Here is a 24,128-nt window from a genome sequence, read left to right as displayed (position 1 = left end):
CAAAATTTTATGACTAATCATGCCACCTGACGTTTAACTTTCCACGCACCAAAAAGTAACATAAGGGTTGGAAAGGGATGTGAGATGAGACGAGGGTGAAACCTGGATGAACTCCAAAGCGTGCGAACGGATAATGTTACAGGCACGAACGATCTCAGTTCGGTGAAGCTGAGAGTCCCGTCGAGAGACTGGAACATCGTCATTGTCTATTCTTCTCCCTATTTGTCACGCCTTTGCTTTTGCGGCTGATACCACGCGTAAACCAGTGTTGTTGCCATGGCGACACCACGCCGTGTGCTCCTATCTACGTATACAGTGGGTCAAAAAAATGTTTGTGTAATATATTACACGAATGTAGATATATCATTTCCCAATATTATATAACTAAATATATAGAACTAAATTAGAAAATATCGGAAAACTCTGTGAAAGCTTGAATTGGAATAGTTTTAAGAGATAAATCGAACGTTAGATATTACACAGGAAAAAATATTTCAATTCTTCTTGTTTGATAGGAAATATCATATCTCGTTGAATAGGAAATATGTAAAAAATAAAATGAAACGTATCCAAATATTCTATCAAGCAATTTGCAAAATGTAATTTTAATATGAAGTTAAAATTATATCTACGTAAGAAATTTATTGAAAGACTATTTTTCTCCCATTAGCGTTGAAAGTTTTCAATATTCGTCAATAAGTTGACAATTTATGATACTTTAATTGGCAACTTGCGAAATTTCGCTGAATTATAATTTTCGTTTATATTTCTTAATATTTATCTTGATATCAGACATAAATATGTAAACATATCTCCACATTAGACTTCATCCAATTGTCAGTCGAAGAAACATTATTTTCTATAATATCATTCTTTTACATTCATCTTATGTGTATTATATTTTAATTACAGTACAGTATATATACAGTATATATATATATATATATATATATATATATATATATGTATATCAATTATTTACCAAGTCCTTCAAAATTAATTTCACGTTTTAGTTAACTATCCCACTAACTATCCTACTGACTAACTCAATTAATTGCTTAATCGATTATTCTCGATTTAAAGCTCACCGTGCAACACGTAAAGAAACTTTTTTGACCCATTGTATGTATGTACATAGCCATGAACGGCGTTTTTTCATCCCCCATTCTCGCACGAGCGAGGGAGTCGGCTCGGGGGAAGAAGCACTTGTGAGCTATGCGGAAGTGTAACGTCACGAGTTCGCACGAAGTGAAAAGCGTCTAGTTCTCATTCTCTTTATTGCTGTCTCGGTTTTGTTCCATCGCTCGTTCTATTCTCTTTCCTCCTCTCTTGTGTTTCTTTCTATTTAATAGCCACTTTGAGCTCTCGCGCGACTCGTCGCAAAAGCTGTTACGTGATTAGTAGCGGATCAACGTTTCATATCCTGGGAATTATACGTTTGCAGAATACATCGAAGGATGGATGGCTTAAGCAATTCACTGTATATTCGATTTGATGAACATCTATATTAGTTTTCTAAAATTATCCAGATCTTTTTTTTAGATTTAAAGCGTGAAAGAATACGTATAGCGTGGGAATCATTAAAAGAGAATATTCGTGTTGAGATGCTCCTTACACATAGAGTGTTGAGGATATTAATTCTCAACGTAAATTGACAAGTTGTGGATTATAAATTTCTTCTATACAATTTGGTAATTCTCTATTAAATATTACAGTCACAAAACTCGCAACATTTAAAACTATCTTATAAAATACTATGTTTTATTATTACTAAACTTGTTACTATTATCTCAATGTATTTAATTTGCAAAAATTACGTCATTAATACTCTTATCGTACGAAAAAATCCACACAACTCATATGGAAATATACGTCACGAGATCGTAACAAACGGTAACAAACGTACGTAGATATGCCACAATTTAGTTTTAGTAGAAGCGAAACGAGTCATTAAAAGCCAGAAGATCGCTAGATAAGTGAGTTATTATATCTGTAACGTTGACAGATATCTTTATTACCAGAGGAAAATGTCTTGAAACGGTGCACATTGCGCTTATCTAATATTAATTGAAACCAATGACGTGCAAACAAAGATCGCTGGTTGTGCGATCTACCCCCGCGTCACCCTAATTAGTTCTCTAACCGTACAATTACGTAAAGACTCGAGTTACTTATCTCACTCTTCAGTTCGTTCTATCCTTTTCCCCTAGTAGAGTCACGCGAGGAGATGAAAAATTGCGCGGAATGCAGATATGTGCCTACGGTTGCAAACGATATCACGCGCGATCGCGATACGACGATTGTCACCCGGATGTCCCACGCATGCAAAACAGTCGCAATTAAGCTGGCACGATTTGCATACGTGTATTGTTATGCCGGCCAAGGGACGGACAATGGGAAAAGAGAAACGTAGAAGAAGGAGAATAGAGAAATTACGGTACGCCAGAGATAAAATGTCACTCGATGTGCAGACATTAATTATGAATTCATGATAATTGGACGCCGTTCTTTCCACGCTACGCGAGAAAAAGTAATACCTGCTATCTGTTGTATAAAATGATAGAACAGATTTGTTGTTTAATTTAGTTAATCATACTATTATCATATTTTAAAACAGGCTAGTGATATAATTTTAATGATTGAAAACGAAATTGTAGTATTATATATCACAATTAAATTGCTTGTCCCTGTTTATTGGGAATATTGTTCGTGATTTATTTAGAAAATCAAAGGGCGAGTAAAAATATTTTTGTTCTTAAATAACTGAATAAAAAAAAAAGGAATCAGTTTTATTTGTAATAGGAGACGGATATTTGCGACAATGAATCAAATCGCTTTATCCTATTCATTGTGAATATCATTCGCGATTTACATTTAGGAAATTGAAGTTCAATAAGAATAGTTTTATTCATTCATTCGCACGTAGAAAATCGAAGACAAAATAAAAGTATCTTTGTCCTTTTTTAAACCAACAAGAAGAAGAGTGAATTTTACTTGCGATACAAGGAACGTATTTAATGATTGCTCAATGTAAACATCGAAAAATGAATTTAATCAGTGGAAGGAATACTACATTTATAATAATCGTGAATTTCATAGACATTTTATTGCAATATTCTGGTAACAGCAGTCTAGACAGAACTCTATTTGGTGTTTCTATAGGGCGTAAAAATATGTCATAGCTCGTTTCTTTACCATGGAAGAAGTTCTCTCAAATCTCACGAGGGTCGCAGCGAAGAACCAGTATTACTTGCAAAGTAAAATTTACTAGAACATCGAAAAGTTCCAAGTTTTCTCATTTGTGGTGCTTTGTTTTATGATTCTTACGTGAGAGGCGAGCGACACGAGCTGTAAAGTGGCAAAGAATGATGTTAAAAGCATATACTCGTATCTTTTTATTACCACCATCTTCGATTGATGCACCCCTAAGAAAGTTAAGCTGAGACCGCTTTATCGTCTCCATCGTGTTATGGATTGTGTCTTTTCTTCAATATAGCAGACTTAATTTTTTACTTGCTTCAGAGTACTTACGCTATAAAATATCGCGGCTATGCATTTATGATTCGAATTACCATTAATAATTCTATACGATACTCAAAATCTTCTATGATCCTGCATATCTCATATGCATCAAGGGAATAAATAAAGTTTCTAATTACAAAAAATATTCCGAACAAGTACAGTTTGGTTTTTTATTTATGGCTTTGACAAATAACAAACAACAAAAAGAAATTGGACAACTTTTTTAAATTTAATTACTCTATATTTAGACTAAATTAAATATTTTAAACTATTATGTAATTTAACGTAAAACGTGACTGCAATTTTATTGCAATATCGTAATCATTGTAACATCTGATTATGATATATAAATAATATTTAATATAATATTTATAATATTTATCATTCCTACTTGTTTGAAAAGAAAAATGCGATCAATTGATTCATTCTCAATTAATAACAATATAAAAATGCTGAATTTGTTACAAACAGTATCACAAATGATACATTTAGAAAATTTGAAATGTAACCCAGAACATTTACGATATCGATTTATAATTTTAAGTTCTAAAATACAACATAATGAATTTTTTTTGTTTCCGTGCTTGATAAAATATAAAATAATTCCTTCTATTCATATAATACGTTCATTGACGCCTCGACGGCGTTCATGGACGCCGTCACTAACGTCACTGACATGTAGTGTATATATAATATTATATACACTATTCGGTATTTGATAGTGCAATTTTATATTCGACAAATTATTAATTAGCTAAGAGATTAATGCATTTGTTCTCGATATAGCTTATACTATTAGTGGCATTTAATTAAAACAAAAATTTTACCGGCACTTAAAACAAAATTCGGCTGTAAGAGGATTAATAAGATTAGACGACTGAACACTATTATGTAACAGTATTACATTGTATTTTTTGGAAAGTAATTACAATAAGAATAAAAATGAATGGTTTGCTACAGCGTCACCAACAGTACGATAACAGAACTGTGAATCGCACTCGGTAAATCGCGTTACAGTGGCCGCTCCATAATGGTATGCAAGTCGATTTTTCTTTTTTCTAGTGGAATTCCACTTGATTGCAGCCGGTAATTCAATTGCGCGTTGAGAAATACAAGCAGAACGTGCCGTCGCGTTAAAAGTATACAAACTCAAGTGCTTGGAATTACCATCTCAAATTATATCAATATTATTACCCTTACAATAGCAAAGAACTGAATGGAAGCGAAAGATGCTTAACTTTGAAAGATAAGAGACTATGCAGAAAACGAGGAATTCCAAGACGAAGGTGTTACAACTTATAAATCTTCATTTTATCGCGAGCAGATTACGAACGTTTATTTACGAATGAATTCCTGAAAAATTGAGAAATGTAAAAACGCGTTTCTATTACAGATATAGTATTCGTTATAATTAACAGGTGACATGAATCTGTATTTCATTTCTTTAGCTGTATTAAAATCCGTAATCTAGCGCAGAAATTATGAATTAGTGATTTTATGGAGAGAAGACGGAGAAGTTTTATCGAAACTATTCGCCCTTTTTGAAGTTTTATTTCGTAAATAAGAGATCCTGCTTTCGCGAGGGGCATTGCTTGTTGGAAAAAGAAGTTCTCTTGGTATATTGGAAGTTTTGTCACAATTTATTACTCAACGTCAAGTTCAATTTTCTGTATGACCATCTTTCTGATTGATGAAAAATTCGTACAGCAGACTCGAGGATGGTTAGTATCTTTCCAAGTGTGTGATCAAATTTTCACAAAAGTGTTTTATTTCTTAGAAATTCATAAACTTATCTTCCTGAAAATTGTAAATGAAAAATTTGTATAAGATTGGAAGAGGAGTTCTGAATCTGGAGATATTATAAAGAAAAATAAAAAACTTGCTAGATTATCGATATTATGATATACGCAATATAATTCATGGCTACAGATAGTAGAAGAAATGTGAAGCTTTATGCTATTATAAAACAAATAAACGATTATATTATTATTAAAATAAATAATTACATGAAGTTGTCACACATTTTCTTAAATATTTGTATATTAAATATTTTCGTATTGTATACTAAAATATTGTATAACGATGTTTATGTTTGCTTTTCTTATCGTTACAGAACAAGGACAAACTACGAGCAAGAAGAAAACAACATTTTCGCGACTACTTCGAGGACTAAAGACGCACAGAAAGGAGAAACAAGCACAAGCTCAAGGTTCCCCGAGGCATGGACGCGCAAGAATAGGAGTACCACAAAGAGTAAGTGTGTATCTATGTAGAGAACCTTAATCCCACTTCACGGCTAGGGATGCACAGGAGCAGCTATTTACTACTGTCGATTCAGATTTCCTGCGTATTCTTCATCTAACTACAATTTCACCCTTTGTTCGCAATTTAAACTTCGTTATCTTGCTGTATACGCGAAATTTGGAATTTCACCGAAAATGTGTAGCAAATAATAGGGTTCAGAAAAATATTCATGCGTTTCTAGCTGAATAATTAATTTTTAAATTACTTTAAATATTAACAAATTTTGTTTCATCTGAGAGAAATATATTATTCTTTTTCTTAACTGAAATGATATAAATGCATATTTATCTTCTTAATCCTACTCTATCTTACTCTTTAAGTTTTCTTATAACAGAATTATTATATTTCCATATTTCCAGTGTTCTCTATTATATACTTGTTACCATTTCTGTGGATAATAAAATTCGCATAGTAAAATGAATCATTGATAGAATCATCTAAGAATGCCTTACGTAATCATAGAAGATTAATAATAATGATATAGTATTAAGAATCATGATCACGTGAATACTCCTCTCCATTTATTCGTTTCTATGATTAAATATATTAGATATTAATAAAATATTTTTAAAAGCAATGAAGTTTTATAAGAAATGTAATACACTTGAAAATAAATGAATATCAACTAGTAAAGGTTACTTAACAGGTAATTCCGATCATTTTTTAACAATAAAATTATATTATACCTTAAATCAAATCTTTATCAGATAATTACTTTATTAAAAACTGAAAACAACTATTAAAATATCACTTAAATATTTCATTGGTGTATACGAATCGTATTACATATTTAAAAAAAAATTTTCTTCTTTGATGCTCACCACCGAATTTTGATCGTCAGTTTTGTTTAAAGCGATAGCTTGCATGAAGTACGTAAAATTTCCTCGCGAAAATTTTGTTTTTTATTTTCATTTTCTTTTTTTTCTTTTCTTTTGTTAAGTTACTATTTGTAATTCTACCTACGAAGCCGTGGCAGAGAAACACGGAACACGATCTGTCGGCTCTCTTTTAATTTTATTTCACGGGTAACTTATATTTACGCAACCGTAAAATTGAATTCATATATCTATCCTAACTGCAATGCGTCGGAATCTCCTCACTGAAACTGAAATGTTACTTCTCGACTATTTAAAATCATTTTACCAATTTATCTTTGTCTGAACAATATTGCTTATTATTACTTACTATATAGATATGTGTGTGTGTTGGTGCCACTGATTATTCTCATCGTGGTCACTAATAACCTTGGAAGGTGTATGTGATTTTAAATTTGTCATAAAAAAAAGAGAAAAACGCTTGTATATACTAGATTCGATTTTTTACTTTACACAACAGGGACCACAACTCGCATTTTTTGAAAAACAGAATACCTACATCGACACGAATATCATATGAAGCTTCTGGAACAGGAATATCGACAACTGATATCAATACACTGAAACACGATATATGACGATATTCTCGGCATTGCACGTCAAGCTAATGACATTTAGTTGCTTTTTTTTTTTTGTTTAGGACACGGTTATTGATGTTGAGATAACCGTAAATTGATCAAGTTAACAGATAATCGCTAGATCGGATGTCAGGTAGTTGACATGGAAGAGCTTCGTATAGTTGAAAGGACTTGTGTGTTCATGTTAATGCCATGATACGAGGATAAATATAGCGTATAACACTGTAAAGCTGTAATTATGATATTCTGATCTTGGTTTCTAATTTATATCCTTTGGAAAGTTAAAACAGAAACTTTCAACTCTTATTATCCAATCAATGAGAACCTTCGTAATATTGTAGATTCTAGGATATAGTTTCTGGTATCGGTGTTTGATAAATGTATAGAAACAAGGACAAAACGTGTCAACTTATGTCAACGGCACTTAAATAACAATGTCCATAATTTATATGACTTATCATTTCATAAAGTTGTCAATATATCTACTGATAATAACTGCTTTATACCAGACTATATTAATATACGACCTGTGGATCGTATTATATATTAAATTATATAATATCCTTCCACAAAAAAAAAAAAAAAAAATATTGAAAGTATATAAAAATATCGAAATTCTTGTAATTTTTTATTCACAAAGCAGAGAGATTAATTCTTTACGACTTATAAGTAAATATTTAGTCTAATGTTGTAATAGATTAGAAGATAAAAAATTTGATTGTACTATATATTTTGGAAAGAATTTGAAAGACTTTATTTTAAAGAATACTATATTTTGTACACGGAAAGCGTTAAACGTTTTATCGCTGGAACCAGTAATTTTCATCGTCATCCCTTTCATTAATCAAACGTTGGAAAATTACTGTGCAAGTAATTTGGCTCCCGTGCTGAAACTTGTAATTTTTTGATTCACTTTCAGAACCGATTGCCTCTACAATTAAAGCCTACGCCTGCGCGATGTAGTTATTCTCTTTCTGTCGTATCCTTTCCGCTCTCTACTTTAACCAATTTTCAGTTATTTACTTGTCTTCTCTTCTAGATTCTACGATTATTTTCTTCCATATTATTAAAATCAGTACAAATGCTGAATATTCTATTAAGATAAGGATTCAAAGAAGATTAGTTCAGAATTATTTCAACAACAGAATGAAATCCCTATAAATTTATTATTCCTATAAATTGTTATATTATTTTGTGATTTTTTAAAATACACGTGGTTTAGTAGTTTTGTTATGTATGATAATTTCATTCATCAAATTCTCTCCGTTTACAAAATGTGATTAAAAGCCGATGTCAACGTCAGACGAGAGAATTATGCACTAACACATGGGAGAACCGAATAATCGTTACTTCCGGTTCATTGATAAAGAGATCGGTGCCCATCAACGGAGTGAATCAGCTCCGAAGCCTCAGAGAATAAAAAATTTCCAAGATTTCCCATGTGCCGCCGATTTACTAAATTCTTCGACGCTGACAATTTAGACTCTTGAGAATACAATTCATCAATACGACACTGACATTTAATTTTATTTAATACCTTTTAAATTATGCTTCTTCAAAAGATTATATAAAATCTTTTCTTTTTCTAAGTATAAGTTGATTTAAATGAAGCATTAAATATACTTACGTAATTCTTTTATGATTCTAAAATTTTATTACGAAAGTTTTATTACGGAGGTAATAAAATTAACATAGTTAAAATAGTAAATGAAGTTTCAATTATAATCTTTTTTCATAAATAGATAACCGAGCATAAAAGATTACAATAGAATAATATATGCTTGAAACTGCATGATATTGTATTACATATGAAATTCCATGCGCGCTCTTCGCCAGAAACGCAAACTGGGTCAAAGAACTGGAAAAAATGGGAATCATATTACTCAAACGGCTATAAAACTTGTCTATTTCGTTCTTTATACTTTATTCGAGCGTTACTAGCATTGTTTTCATTTCTCTCTAAACGGTTAAATTTGAATTTAATAGTGCACTCTTATACAATACTATTAGATTTTACTGTATGTTCTTAATAGTTTATTTTCAACTATGTATGTACAAATAGAGAATTTTCTGTTGTTATTTTTATGTTCAGAGGTAGGATCACATTAGTTATTATTACGTTTCACGGATAAATCTATCGCACCGCACTAAGCCGAATGCTCGTCAAACCAATGGTCTCTAGATGAGCATTGTGACTTGGCTTGCCCAAACTTTTCGTTAGTAAATCAGCTGGCATCTCATTTGTGGGCATGTAACAAATTTCGATGATTCCCTTTTGGAAATTCTCACGAACATAACGATGGCGAATGTCTATATGTTTCGTGCGATCGTGAAACACTGGATTTTTGACCAATTTAGCTGCACTCTGGTTGTCGCAATATATTTCGGTTGCTCTTTCCTCAGCCATTACATCGAATCTGCTTAGAAATCGTTGTAAGTATACGGCTTCTCTAGCGGCTTCTGTTAGCGCCATGTATTCGGCCTCGGTGCTGGAAGTAGCCATACTTTTTTGCTTTCTGGATTCCCATGATACAGCACCGTTCGATAGTTTGAATACGAAGCCCGTTCTACATTTCCTATCGTCAAAATCACCTCCCCAGCCGGAATCGGCATATCCTGTTAGATCATCACCAATATCTCTGAAACATAGACCAATGTTAGATGTTCCTTTAAGATAACGTAAGGCCCTTTTGGCGGATGACCAATGGCTCTTCTTTGGGTTGTTATTAAAACAACTTAGTGCGCTCACAGCATACATTATATCGGGTCTGGTAGCTGTGGCGGCATACATTAATGATTCTATCAATGATTGATAGACGTTCGAATCAATTTCAGGTAAGTTGTCATTTTTGCTTCCAATGGGGTAATTGCGATTTTAGCGTTTTCAAGACCAAATTTTCTCATCATATCTGTAATATATTTCTCTTGACTAATTTTTACCTGTTTGGTCTCTTCATTTTGGTAAAATTGCAGGCCTAAACAAAGATTCAACTTTCCAAGATCCCTTATTTCGAACTTTCTCATTAAGTTCTTCTTTAAGTTAGTAAACAGCTTATGGTTATTAGTGGCTATTATTAGGTCATCCACATAAACTGCCAGTATGAGGATTTTGTTTCCATCCTTTATTGAATAGATACAAGGGTCCTCTTCAATTTGTTTAAGGTTAAGTTCCTTCAAGTAACAATTTAATTTGTCAAACCATTGTTTGCCAGATTGCTTTAATCCATATAAGGATTTCTTCAGATGGTATACATAATTTTCTTTACCCGGTGCTTCAAAATATTTGGCTTGACGCATATAAATGTCTTCGTTCAAGTCATAGGTGTATGCCATGGTTATATCCAATTGATATAAATCCAATTTCAATTTAGCAGCTAGCGCCATTATAACTCTAATGGAAGTTAATCGTGCCACAGGCGCAAAGGTTTCGTTATATTCAATGCCTGATTTTTTAGCAAAACCTCTTGCCACTAATCTAGCTTTCCTGCGCTCAACTTCTCCATTTTCTTTGTATTTGGTCTTAAAAACCTATTTTGATCCGATTGGAGATCTATTCACGGGGCATTTCACTAATTCCTAAACGTTATTTTTGATCAAGCCTTCATATTCCTTTTTCATGGATTCGTTCCATTCTTCTGCGTGAGATCCAGATAATAATTCATCTACTTCCTCAGTCGAATTATCATTGACCAATTGTACCGTTTTTTGATCATTTGGGACAGTTTTGTAAGTTTTCCTTGGTCTGCCAACATTTCCTGTTCGTATTATTTTTGGTCTTCCTCGCCCCCTCTTGACCACAAATCTATCTTGAGCATAATTTTCATTTTGACTCATGTTTTCACCATCATCATGTTCTTCCTCATGAGTTTTTTCTGTGATTTCTTCGTCAGATTCTTGATCTATTAATTCATATTCAAACAGCTCAAGTTTATTTTTATTTTCATTATTGTGGTACTCAGTATTTTATCAGTATTTTATGAGATCAAATTTGTCTTTAATTCTGGTACATACAACGTGTTTTCTAGTCGAAATTTCTCAAGTTTATTTTTCGTATAGCTAAATAATATTGCAGTGCCTTTACCTTTGGTTTCTGTTAACTTGTCATTCGCTAATTTCACTTTTTGGTTTTTGATTGGCTCTATGGATTTAAAACAGTTTATGTCACAGCACATATGTGACGTAGCACTACTGTCAATGCAGCATTCCGTTGGTGGTTCCATGTTTATATTCAATGAAACATCAGTGACAATACTATCATCCTGATTATCTTCATCCTGAATATTGGAAGCATGTAAGCATTGTTCAGTTTTGGGTATTCCAGGAACCTGTGCTAATTGAGCTAATTGATCATCCCTTTTTTTCTTCAAGCATTGATTTGCTTTGTGTCCACGTTTGTGGCAATAAAAACATTCAATGTGTTTTACTTTATTTGCTTTAATAAATTTTTATTTGAAGAATTTCTATTTTTATCATACCTCGTATGTTTATTTGGATTTTCCACTTGTAAAGCCTCCTGGTGATCATGCACAGCATTTGAATTATGACAAGAATTAGCTTCTTCTAGTAGTTTTATTTTAAGCACGTCTGGGGTAGGTAATTGATTCCGCGATTCGATCGCATATTTAAAATTTTCGTACGCATTCGGGATACTATATAATAAAAGGACCGATAATAAGTCATCAGTGACTACAATATCCATTTCTTTTAATTTATCCACGAGACTGAAAAAATTGTTTAAGTGATCGGACATATTTTCACTACCGGACATTTTCGTGAATAATAATTGCTTTAGGAGCGTAGCCTTTCTTGCGGGTCCTTTGGATTCGTAAACCTCCTTCAATTTATTCCATATTCATGTGAAGTTTTACAATGCTTCACATGACATAGCTCACTCGAACTCATGGCAAAAATAATATCGGCTCTGGCTTTACCATCCTTTTTATCCCATAAAGAGGCTTCATTCGCTAGTTTAGGTTTAATTATTGAACCGTTTGCATATTCTCACAATTCACCTTTGATGAGTATTGCTTCCATTTGCAATTTCCACGTGTCGTAATTTTCTTTGTTTAGTTTCTCAATACTTGAACTCGCTCCGCTCGATATTTTTATGTTCTTTTGATAACTTTATTATCACACAAGCGATTATTGTATATTTGATAAAGCGCCCTTACGATATTCAACACTGAATCATCGATCACGCGACCACCTTTTTCTTTTTTTTGTTTTTAGGTTGACTTCCGCGCTCCTCAATATTATAACTATTAATAATATTTTCAACGAAAATAATAACCAATTGTTAAACCTGGGCCCATAACCTGTTGTTATTTTTATGTTCAGAGGTAGGATCACATTAGTTATTATTACGTTTCACGGATAAATCTATCGCACCGCACTGAGCCGAAAAGAACCTTTTTGCACGCGCTTACATACTAAAGGAAAAAAGAAACAAAGGAAACAAAAGAAGTATCTGGAACTATCGATCGATTCTATTGATTGCCTCTAGAGCAATCTTCTAGTTACTCCCTTTTGTAACTAGCGCATCCGTATGTGAAGGGCGAGCACGAACTCACGTTGCTATCTTCAACATTTTCATTAAAAGCTTCGAAATATTTTTTCCAGCAATAAAATTAACACTACTTTGGGAAACAATTTTGGAAATTAATTGTAATGTGGATATGATTAATTGGAATTGAGGAAATGTATTCTATATTTAAATTTTGATTCGTTATAATTAGTTATTACTATGTGTATTACTATAGTTAGACAATAATGCCAACCAAATAGCTGCCGTGTTTTTTTATAATAGACTGTCATTCCTTTTTCAAAATACTCCACGATGTTTAAGGAGAATTATTATTGGATCTTTTAAATAATGTGCAGAATTTTCATTTAAAATTCGTACTCTGTTGGAGGACTTAGTTCTCATACACCTTAGTTCTCATTAATAATACTATAGAAAATAATCCAATAGCATGGAATTATTTTATTAAAGTCAAAATTTACTGACAGGTACATCTCACGAAATAAGAATCTTGTGTTTTCACGCGAGTAGATTATCTTAAATTACAAAGAACAAGGTGCTCCTATCTGATATGATATGAAACCAAATATTAACCAAGTTTCAAATAATTCCAAATTTTAAAAAATCTTAGACTCTTCAAAACTCTAAATTTAGTTCTAATAAATTCTAATAACTAACTAGCTTTAAAACTGTAGCTTCTGCCGAAGAATTTGTAGGTCATTTTTTTGTCAATATCTCTCTGTAAGTAGGCTCCTCTTATCCAGGAAGCAAAGTACGACAGGTACATCGTGTGGTTCACACACAGAGATCGCTCGCACATCTCCTAGCGAGCACTCAAAGACATTCCTTTCGCTTTGACCTTGGTACAAAGTATCACGAACCATGATAGTACTTGGAATGAAATTTCCTCGAGAGCCCTCGATAAAGCACTTGTACGCGAACAGAGGCTCGTTTTGGACTCTCAGCTCCAAAACCACTGACCATCGTACGATCAGCAGACTACTCTACACTAGGCCACAAATTCCACGACTTAGCACAGTGAAGAACTTGTCTATGATGATTATGCATTACCGCAAAGATTGAATCATGCTCGGATGATAAAAGGAATCACGATATAAGCCGCGCCGGGGATGTGGTTTCTATCAGATGGCCAAAGGAGACGGCGCATTAGAGTTGGTCATACCATTTCTCCATCGTAGAAGCACTTTATCGTTTAATTCATCTATTATCTACTTCCTTTTGAATTTATTTTACATTTTTGTTTATCTTTACATTATTTTTCTATTTTACCGAGTATACTTTAGGCGTAGTTATGTCTGAGCATTTATTATTTTGCATTTTTATTAATTTGCCATAAAATAGATTGAAAGACAGAGGAAGATTATAAATCTAATTACATAGGATTAATGTTGATTAAACGTGATTGCCTTTAATTTAACAAAAAATTTCATTAAACGAATAATAAGCTATAATTCCCCTTTTGATCTTATCTTATATTATATATAGCATATTGAATTTTCAGATAGTCGTACGTGTATGTGTTCGTCATTATTAAAACAGTTCAAACTTAATTTTAAAATTCAGACATCGTGCAACTATCATAAATTGATCATCAATATCAATTGAATGAAATTGGAGATACATTGAATAAAATTGAATGAAAAGTTAATAGAAGAAAGACAATAAAACAAATCACGTATTATATTTTAATCTTGCATTAATTTCACAAGAGTATACTTTACAATTTTTAAAATTAAAAATATTTCTATAGTATAGAGCGCAGAATATTTGTTACATGAAACTCATTCGAAATAGTTTTTAGTATTTTAAAAATTACTTTCGTATCATGGAGCACTTCTTATCTACTAAAGCAAAACCTCGTCCTAAGTATTCTAATAAATAAATAAATGTATATATCTTATATATATTAAATGTAGCTTTCAGCTTGTTTTATACATTTATACAGTCTGCATTATTATCATAAATAGCATATAGACAAGACAACCACAACCCGTGTATGAATTCGCTATCGTAACCACAGTCCACGCTACGTCTCGCTGGCTGGCAGGATGTCCTGGTAGCTGCAATGGAAGGCAACCGACGAGTTCTCGGAGGATACGTGCAGAACCGTGATTCTGACCCCAGAGCAGAATATCGTGGACTGTCAACAGTAATACGCCTGTCTCTTGTCCACGCCACTGACCACACATTGCTATTCGTCTTGTTTTGGCCTGACTGCTGCCAGTAACTCAATGACGCACATGCAAATCCAATGATAAAATGTACATTTACTTTCATAGACATTGTAAATACATCTATCCATTGCGGAAGATTCCCTTGACATTACTACACAGCCCTGCCTAATAAAAAACGTTAATTTGATAGTAAAAAATAAAATAATTTTATAAATTCTGGTCTGGTTTTAAAAAAAGGATAAAATCTTATGGAACTTAATATTCATAAAATTGTTTTCCTCTAAAATCTAAATGAAAATAAAGTTATTATGTTTCGACTTCTTCTTGGAAATCACTTTAATCGCGTTAATTCTTATGCTTCTTTTTAACAGCCCATCCATAAAAGGGGAAATTGCAAGATTAGCCTGATGATAACAGAGGCTCTTTTAATATTTCACAGGATAATTTCAGTTGCAATTGTAAATTGTAACCGCAATAATGGTTTCTATAAATTTTTAACGCGTAACCCAAGCCGATATGACATGGTTTTCATAAAACTTGAAACACAGGTTTACCATTGAGAAGAAAGTGCTTAATATTTTACGTCTGCGTAAAGCACCTCTGAAAGCCAGTAATATCGAGCCATTGCGAATTCGTAAAATTCTACGCAACCGTGAATTCCCCTTTGAATACTTCTAAATTTATAAGGTATTGTTGAAGTCGCAATCTGCTGTGCGAAGAATAACTTTTGTGGCGATTTGTGCTTGTTCAACGATGTACAAAATCTACAGACGTAAGAAGTAAAAACAAAATCGTAGAAACTGATTAATATTTTGCAATTATGCAACATTTTATTTCATTTATATTAACTCGAAAATAATTGAAATATATTATTATAAAGATATCGATTATTATTCAGCAATATTATTTAGTAAATAAAATTAGTTTTAGCAACATGACAGTCTCATAACATCATAGCTACACTAGCGTCATGTTAATGTCAACCTGGTAACCAGAGTTTTCTATAAATAGAAAATTAAATATTAATCCCTTAACTTACGATTTACGTTCGAGAATTTTGGGCCGAAAATGTAAACCAGTTCGCGCAGACTTCGAGTCATTCGCACGACTTGTATAGTACATACTACGGGCTATACCCGTAATATTTACGTTTGGCCCGATCATCGTGCTACGGACTATGCCCGTAGTTGTAGGTTAAGGGGTTAATATGGATAAATTAATTTCAATTGTTACAAATGTTACGTAATATAGTTTATTTTTAATGAAATGAAATGACACGTAGAGGTTTTCTAAAAGAAGAAGATATTATGTCCAAAGGAATTAACTCGTGGTTAACAGGTGAACTATCAATGGACGATGTATATCCATTTGCCTATTTATGTGTTTGTTTATTTACTTATTACTTTCACATTTTTACTTTTCGAATACTCAAAGTTATCGACTTTTACGACAAATATGACATAGATTATATTTTTAATGCTTTATTCTTAAGGAAATGAATCAAGTAAATCCTTTAAGAATAGAGGTAAACGCGGAATTTACAGTTGTTAAAAATACAAGCTTATTATTATTTACAGTTTGTTAAAATGTACACATGTAAGTGGCACCCTTGTGCGCACTAGCTTACCTCCAACATAAAATTAACTCTGAAAACGACGGAACAGCTTCACCAGGGGACGCACTGTGCGGACGGAGAAATTTTAGAAGTGGAAATTATTTCAAACTTTCGATGTCTACATTTCGCGGAGGAACATTTAAACAAAATTTAAACTATATGATTAAAGAGAAACCTCATTTTCTGATTATTAATATATATATTTCGGAATTGTAGAAAAATTATTTATAAATGCATTATTTACTTTATTCTAAAATGAAAAATATTTTTACTATGATAATTCCAGTGTGTCATGTCATGTCGAGTAAAATAAATGTTTTCTAAAACATGCTTTTATCGAGGATTATTTGTTTAAAACTTGTATTTAAAAAAAAAATAATAAAAAGATTTACATGAAAGGTCGTACAAACGAAAAAATTTATGGAAGAGTGTACTTAAACATAAATAAAATGCACTAGATCGCTTTATATGCTAATACTAAAGTTCGTAAGGGCGTAAAATACACTCAGTTGTTGACCTGTTACCCAAGCCATTGCATTAAAAGAATCGTTTCTGTATTCGATACCCCCGTTCAAAATACAGAGAGGAATAACTTGAATAGCAAAGGAAGTGTATCTTTGATTTTCGTAATGTAAATTATGCTGTATTATTTAAAATCCAAATAAAATATTATTAGATTGAGTAAAGGACTTTTTGTTGCTTTCTATCGTTTTATTGTACGTAGTATACATTCGTGTAACTGACCACAAAATAATTGAGCTTTTGCGTTTTCATAATTTTGGTTATTGTTAGTGTTTTAATTCCTTCTTTTTCAAATTTATATTAGAATTCCTGACTAAATTCTTGGAAGTATTAGTGCGTAATTAGGAAAATTATTGAAAAGTATTACGGGATAATTAATAAAGTATTATACCGCTTTATAAGTTTTAAAGAAATACTTTTAAATAAGTCACATATAATAAACAACATTCGTAAAATGTATGAGGGAAACATTGTTAATAAAATAAGCATATTATGACAATAATGTCACCAGATAAATCAGAGATCTCTGCTTTTTCCTCAGTTTGTTAGAAATTTTTATACCAGAGGAGAGATTTACATAAAACAAAAAAAGACAAGGCATCACAAAGAATAAAAATATTTGCCAATGGAAAAGAAAACTATAACTTGAAAATATGGGGATATTTTTTAATCGATATATTTAATTCGACTCAACTGTTACTTCTCATGATGATTTCATTGATTGTTAACTGTGAACCGTAGTAGCAAATCGATGAATTCGGCTCGAATCGAAGGACTGCTATCATGTACATTTCATTAGTTCGTAGAACATCGTTTAACTTAGGGCAAGAGAATTTGGAATGACTATGAAGCCAGGAGGGAGCGCCGAGTTCCAAACGATAGTTTGTTGAAATAACAAAACTTGGATTGATACTCAAACAGTGCTTAGACCGTCTTAAGGACCTGTTGTCGATCCCCATTGAATCGCCGCTAAATATCCCATGTGCTAAATTCCAGTGCAAGACTGTTGTAGTCCGGTGTGAAACAATCGTTAACTGAGATTGATGATTAAATTTTAGCTTATTTCTGTCCTTGCATCAAATCCAGTTTATTTGCGTAGACAACATTTCGTAAACATTTAAAAAGTCTAGTAGCGTTTAATTAGTGTTCTGATCAATTTAAAATCAAATCAAATTGTAAAAGCTACAAATAATTTGTCATTTCATGAAATAAAATATAGTCATACGTAATCGTACATTTAATGACATTTTGTAATTTCAACGAAGTCTAAAAATGAATAAATTCGGTTATAAAATTTGTCACTAACTTTAGCAAGTATAACAACTTTGTTAGGAGCTTCATATACTTAAGTTTTATTAATTCTTACTTTACTGCCAATCTTAAAAGTTTCTACTTAAACGTTCTTCGAGGACAATGGAACTAAATTCTGAATAAATAAATAAATAAATAAATATTCTTACAAAAAAATAGATTCGAAATATAGGTATTTTATGTAATATGGTACTAGCATCATTCGATTGCTTGAGTGAAAATTTACACTTTTACTGATATTTAAATTGCACAGATTATGTGGATGAGAATGAAGACTGAGAAGTCGGAGGATGAAATTCAATGATTTCTATTGTTCATTGATATCACTTATTATACATCTTAATAATGGTTGAATGGGATCTCTTTATAACTGGTTTCTGACGTCCAGCTGTGCTTGACGTATTTGCATCATTTTTAAGATAAAAGTCCATCAATTTTCCCATTAAAATTATCTGTACGTTCTTTGTATGGTATTTCCAACAAATTATCTGAGTGTAAAACTGTGTAACGTCATTAAAATAAAAGCCCGTTTGTTTGTGCCTCCTTATATACACTAATGAGAACCTTCATTGAAACGTATTTTCCATGATACTATAGCTTATGCTTTGTACTTCAACTTCTTTTCTTTGCCTTCTTGACATGTATATGTTATCTTGGTTCTCTTACGTTTCAGTTAAGTGGCCGATATGCACGAAATAGCGCCATGAGGCTGCTGCACACCAGCTGCCACTGTATCACAATTACCAGATAGTAGGAATTATTTAGCGATGTCATTCGTCTCCCCGCCCCCTTTCTTCTTTCTTTTTCCCTCAAATATTATTTTAGGTTATTGTAGTCGTTTGACGATTTTTATTGTAGGCGTTTTAATCAAACGCGTTCTTATACTACATTTCTTGTACACGAAAATATAACTTTATATTTGATATTAGTTAAAATTACTTTAATTTCTATTTTTAAAAGGAAAACTATAAGATTTATTCGGTCAGAAATTTTTATAAAATGTATATATATAATGTATATATATAAATATTGTGTGTATATATATACACAATATATATACACGCTTATTCTAACGAGGAATATATTTTTTTCACAGAAGAATTCGTAAGTTGTGTTATACAATTTTATTTCAATTCTTATTTATTCTATTTGCTTTATAAGAAAAAAATCTTTTAAAAGATCTCCAACAAATGATTGAAAATTATAAAAATAATTCTTCCATCCTATAAACATTAAATTCTATATTTACTTTTCTCTGCAATAATCGCTGCAAATCCCGAATCCCCAAAATACTATGTTCTATTTTGAGCTAATTGTATAATTCATATTGATTCTATTTCCTATAATAATTCAATATCCTAAATCGCATAGTTGACGGAAATGATTAAAATTCCTTGCAAAATCAAAGTTCGTCTATTCTATAAGCGTACTCTGTATCCCGAATTCACTTCGATCTGCAACCATCATTACATTCAAACCCGTAAGATACGAATCAAACAATTTCCGTCCACCGGGACCGTTTTTATTGCGAAGTTGGCATTTTCTACTCGTAAAACGAAATTGTTTAACCAAATGGTATAGCGTGGAAACGTACAGGCAGCGAGAGTTCCATTTATCCCTTGATCAGCTCTTGAAAGCACTCGATACGCATGCTCGAAACGGCTTCACGCAACAACGGCGAGATGCGCTTTACGGCCGTGGCACAATCTTGCGTTATCACTGTTATCAGTGATCCACAACTGGCCAATAAAGTGGACGAACGCGCGAATGCAGCCGTCGATTTTATCGCTCGAGAGATCGTCCTAGCGTCCTAGTGGCAGAATATGTTCCTGTACCAGGTTTGCTCGTATTCCTAGGATACGATAATCACACGAATACCAGCCTCTAATGTCTACGAACGACCTCGAGGCAATGCATTTCAATGCACCGACAACCTCTACGCTTGATTCCCTGTCTGCCGACTGCTGCGCGTTTCTAAGTGATTCCGGATTGGCGAGCTAATGACTGTTTCATATTCATTGGCCGTGCACCGTTACCACCCTGCTGCGATTACACATCGCATCCTCGTAACGCTTTATCGCTTCTGCTTCGTCTTCCTAATCTTTCACGCTGTTTCTAGACTAATCTTACATCCTCGGGATGGTTAAATTGTGGTTACGATCGGTTACATCAAGCCAGCTGTTTATTGCCATAATTGAACTTGCTCAAATGCTATATTGCCATATACAAATAACATACGTTAACTTCATGAATTCAAAAGTAACGAAATATATCGCGTCGAATGTTCCGTCATCGTTTCCAAGATCAAATTTCTTAAAGCCATTTATGGAAAATGTAAACATACTCTACGTCTCAATCCATTCAATGGTTACTCCGTGGTTGTTTCTTCCCAATAATCCTAAAACTACGGTGTATCGAAAAATGTTGCGGAGAGCGCTAAGAGGATTCGGTGCCCTCCAGTGTTTTTTATCGATGCACATTGCACAGGGTGGGAAATAAAAAGAAAAAAACAGAAAAAAAGGAAAGGACAAAGGCAAAAAAAAGAGAGACGATGGAAAGGAAAGCGACGCAACCAGACCGCGACAGCAAAAGGTGGGTGTTTCAGGTGCGATCGATATAGTATATCACCCTCGTCGTCTCTTGAACTCTTTTTCCTTTCTCTGCATCTGTCTCTCTCTCCCCTAGATCTGCGCGTCTTCGTCACCTTTTTCGAGCCTACGGAATGGCCGTCGTTCAGCCTCTCTTTTCAGCCTCGGCGTGAATCCTTCCTCCGTCCTTTCCCGTGCAGCAGCACGCCCTCTTTGTCTTCGCCTGCTGCGTCCCACTGAAAGTCTCAATGTCACGGTCCCTGTAATTTTCTTGTCTGAGCAGTAGCGCGTACAGCTGAAACCGGAGGCGTATCCAACGTGCTTTTCGAGCAGCCTCGTTCTAATTAGTAAATGTACACGACCAGATGAAACATCAATAAAGGAAAAGAAAGAAAACAAAAAAGAAGGAAGATAGAAGAAAGAAACGTCAGAATTGTGCCGCCTTGTGCGTGGAGACTCGTGCCGTATCTAGTGTTCTCGCGGTGTGGAGTTGCGCACCGTTCCACAGAATCGCACGCACGCGGCACGCAGTTCATACGACGTCGTCGTCGTTTCCACGGCGAGATTTCTCTAAAGTGGGGTTGATCGATTGCGGACTGTCTAGACGGTTCGTTTGAACGCGTTCGTGCTCTTTTCAACGCGCGTCACCGTCGAATCGCATCAGCGAAACAAATTGGTGGCCGCCGTTAAAGGCGAATTTTCCTAAATTAGTTAAGCCGGACAACAAAGCCTCCTAATGACCAGAAAACCCGTTTATGCGGCGTTTCGGCCGTTCTTCTTAATTCGGTTGCGATCATGAATATACAATGGCTGCGCGAAAGTATTTGGACCTTCTATGAATATATTACAAATTTCATTAGCACTGTAATGGGACAAGCATGATTATCGTGATTATATTGGTAAAGTTTGAAACAGGTTTGGAAATTTGATGCGAATCTATATTTCGCAGCGATCACAAAAGTATTTGATCAATTATCAGTCAATAATAAATTTTGACCTGTCGCTGTTGCCATAGTCAATTGATATCTTTTATTTGATCCTTATTATTCTATCACGTAAAGTATCGTTTAGAAAGTATGTTATGGAAGCATGAGAAAATTTATACTGGAATTTGCAAAATTTCTCTGGTAGAGATATAGTAGAGTAAAATTTCTGAGAGTTATAATATGCAGCCACTTTTAATATATAATACTTATTATATGTTTAAAATGATTGTTCGTATTGTATACTAATTTTTTTTTACTAAATATATGTTTGTAGTAAATATCTCGTAATTTCTAAGTACATTTTCAGATTGGTTTCAAATTTTACTTATATAATCATGGCAACCATGTCTCGCCATGTTGCTAATGAAATTTCAAAATGTTTTATATAACACACACATGTGTTCGAATTTGAAAATTCGAAAAGGTGGTCTTGAATGAACTAAGCAACTTTACTTTGACGCAGTTTTTTGTATCGATAAGAGTAAATAATTTTGAGAGAAGCAATCTAAGATAAATAAAACACTTTACATAAGTAAGGTATTCTTCTAGTCCGAAGAAACAAACTTAGCTAGTTTAATTTTTGTTTACTCGTATTTACAAACGTAGTATTGTTCCGTTTCACTCGGTAAAGAAATTTCCAGCAGATCCCTCTTCTTTCATGAGGTGTGTAAACGTTACGATTGTACAACATATTTATACAATTTGCCGGAGCAGGGACGATTTGCTTTGTTAAAAGGAAAAGTTCCGGCGGTATTTATTTCGTTGCTGCATAAAAAGCGGGACTCGTTAGGACAGAATTGCTTACATAAAACTCAAGAATCTAACATTTTGAGTTACTCGGCTACGGCTACATATCTCCTTGCTGTATCTGTATAATAATTCATCTCTGCGTAGAACTTCTTCATTCTAATCTCGAGCAAACTAGTATCGTCATAAAGTCCAATAGAGCGGAGAGACGTTTTCTCGTTCAATTTTAAAACTATTTTCCAAATTTCATGAAGACGCTTCTAAAAAGAAATAACATTGTTATTAAAAAGTTTACTCTCTAGGCGATATTATAACGAACGAGGTAGTCCTAAACAAAAAACTGTTATTTTTTATTTTTTAAATTCTTCTATCAAAAATTACCCTTTTGACGATGGTGCTCAAATCTAAATGAACAAATATATACGAAAGATATATAGAAAAGAAACGATAGTCGCAAAAAAAGAAAAAAATGGTAGAAAAGATCATTATTGGAAATGATAAAAATAGAAGAATAAGTAATCGAAAGAAAATCAGGCACATTGTGTTCTAATTGCGATAGTATAGACATTGTTGTCTTTGGTGTTAACATCTGCAGACAGCAGAATGGCAAGGCTAAAACGACTAACGAAAAGCGTAAGCGCTAATGACCAATATGGTTCGCCGGTCAGTTTGTTAGGACGTGTGCAAGGATAAGTGTCGATCCTTGATTACGTGTCGGAGATGGAGCACGAGCAATTGAGAAAAGTGTGGGATAAACGGTTTTTCTGCGGGGAAAATGGACAGCCAGAAAGCACCGCGCCGATAAGCAATTTCCGTGAGAGTTGCAGAGAAATCCGAGCTTCCAATCTTCCCTATTTTCTAGCACGTTCGCGGTTAAGTTTACAAGGATGCTTTTAATGAACTACTTTTAACAATTCGCGCATTGAAAACAAAGCATTGTAAAAGCAAGCATTATAAATAAGTACTTTATAAGAAAATGTACATTAGATTTTAGGATTTTTAACAAATGAAGATTCCTCTATCATTTTCTCTTTTTTCAAAAGAGATTGACAAATATATTGGCAAATACAAATATTTGTATATTTCGCTATTTGATTCCTTATGCTAATCATTTTCTGACATAAGTTCGCTCTGGTTGATAAATCTTAAAAAACATCTTTCATTTATCAAGATCCTATATGTATAATCTTTTTTAATAATGTGGCTGACGATTTCGTGAATTTCGATCGACTCGATAAACGTGCTGGAATCCGTAACATGGTGCCGATTGTCAAACAACGAGGTTGTTAAGCTCCTAACATGCCGCAAGCCGAAAAGGGAAAGATATAGTTCGTAGGGATTATAAACAAAACACGACAGTAGGA

The 24,128-nt window shown here is 33.3% G+C and overlaps 1 protein-coding gene across 2 annotated transcripts in view; it reads left to right on the top strand.

The window, feature by feature from the left end:
• Positions 1 to 24,128, top strand: part of LOC126920560 (SAM and SH3 domain-containing protein 1-like) — a 377,086-nt gene that overhangs the window by 316,566 nt on the left and 36,392 nt on the right. For both annotated transcript variants that reach the window (XM_050731139.1, XM_050731140.1), the window contains one exon: positions 5,636 to 5,775. In XM_050731139.1, the coding sequence (XP_050587096.1) occupies positions 5,636 to 5,775 (140 nt within the window). The remainder of the gene's footprint in view (positions 1 to 5,635; positions 5,776 to 24,128) is intronic.

Source organism: Bombus affinis, chromosome 9, assembly GCF_024516045.1.
Source record: "Bombus affinis isolate iyBomAffi1 chromosome 9, iyBomAffi1.2, whole genome shotgun sequence".
NCBI lineage: Eukaryota > Metazoa > Arthropoda > Insecta > Hymenoptera > Apidae > Bombus > Bombus affinis.
The sequence above is the reverse complement of the archived record's forward strand: the minus strand, read 5'-3'. Positions and strand labels throughout refer to the sequence as shown.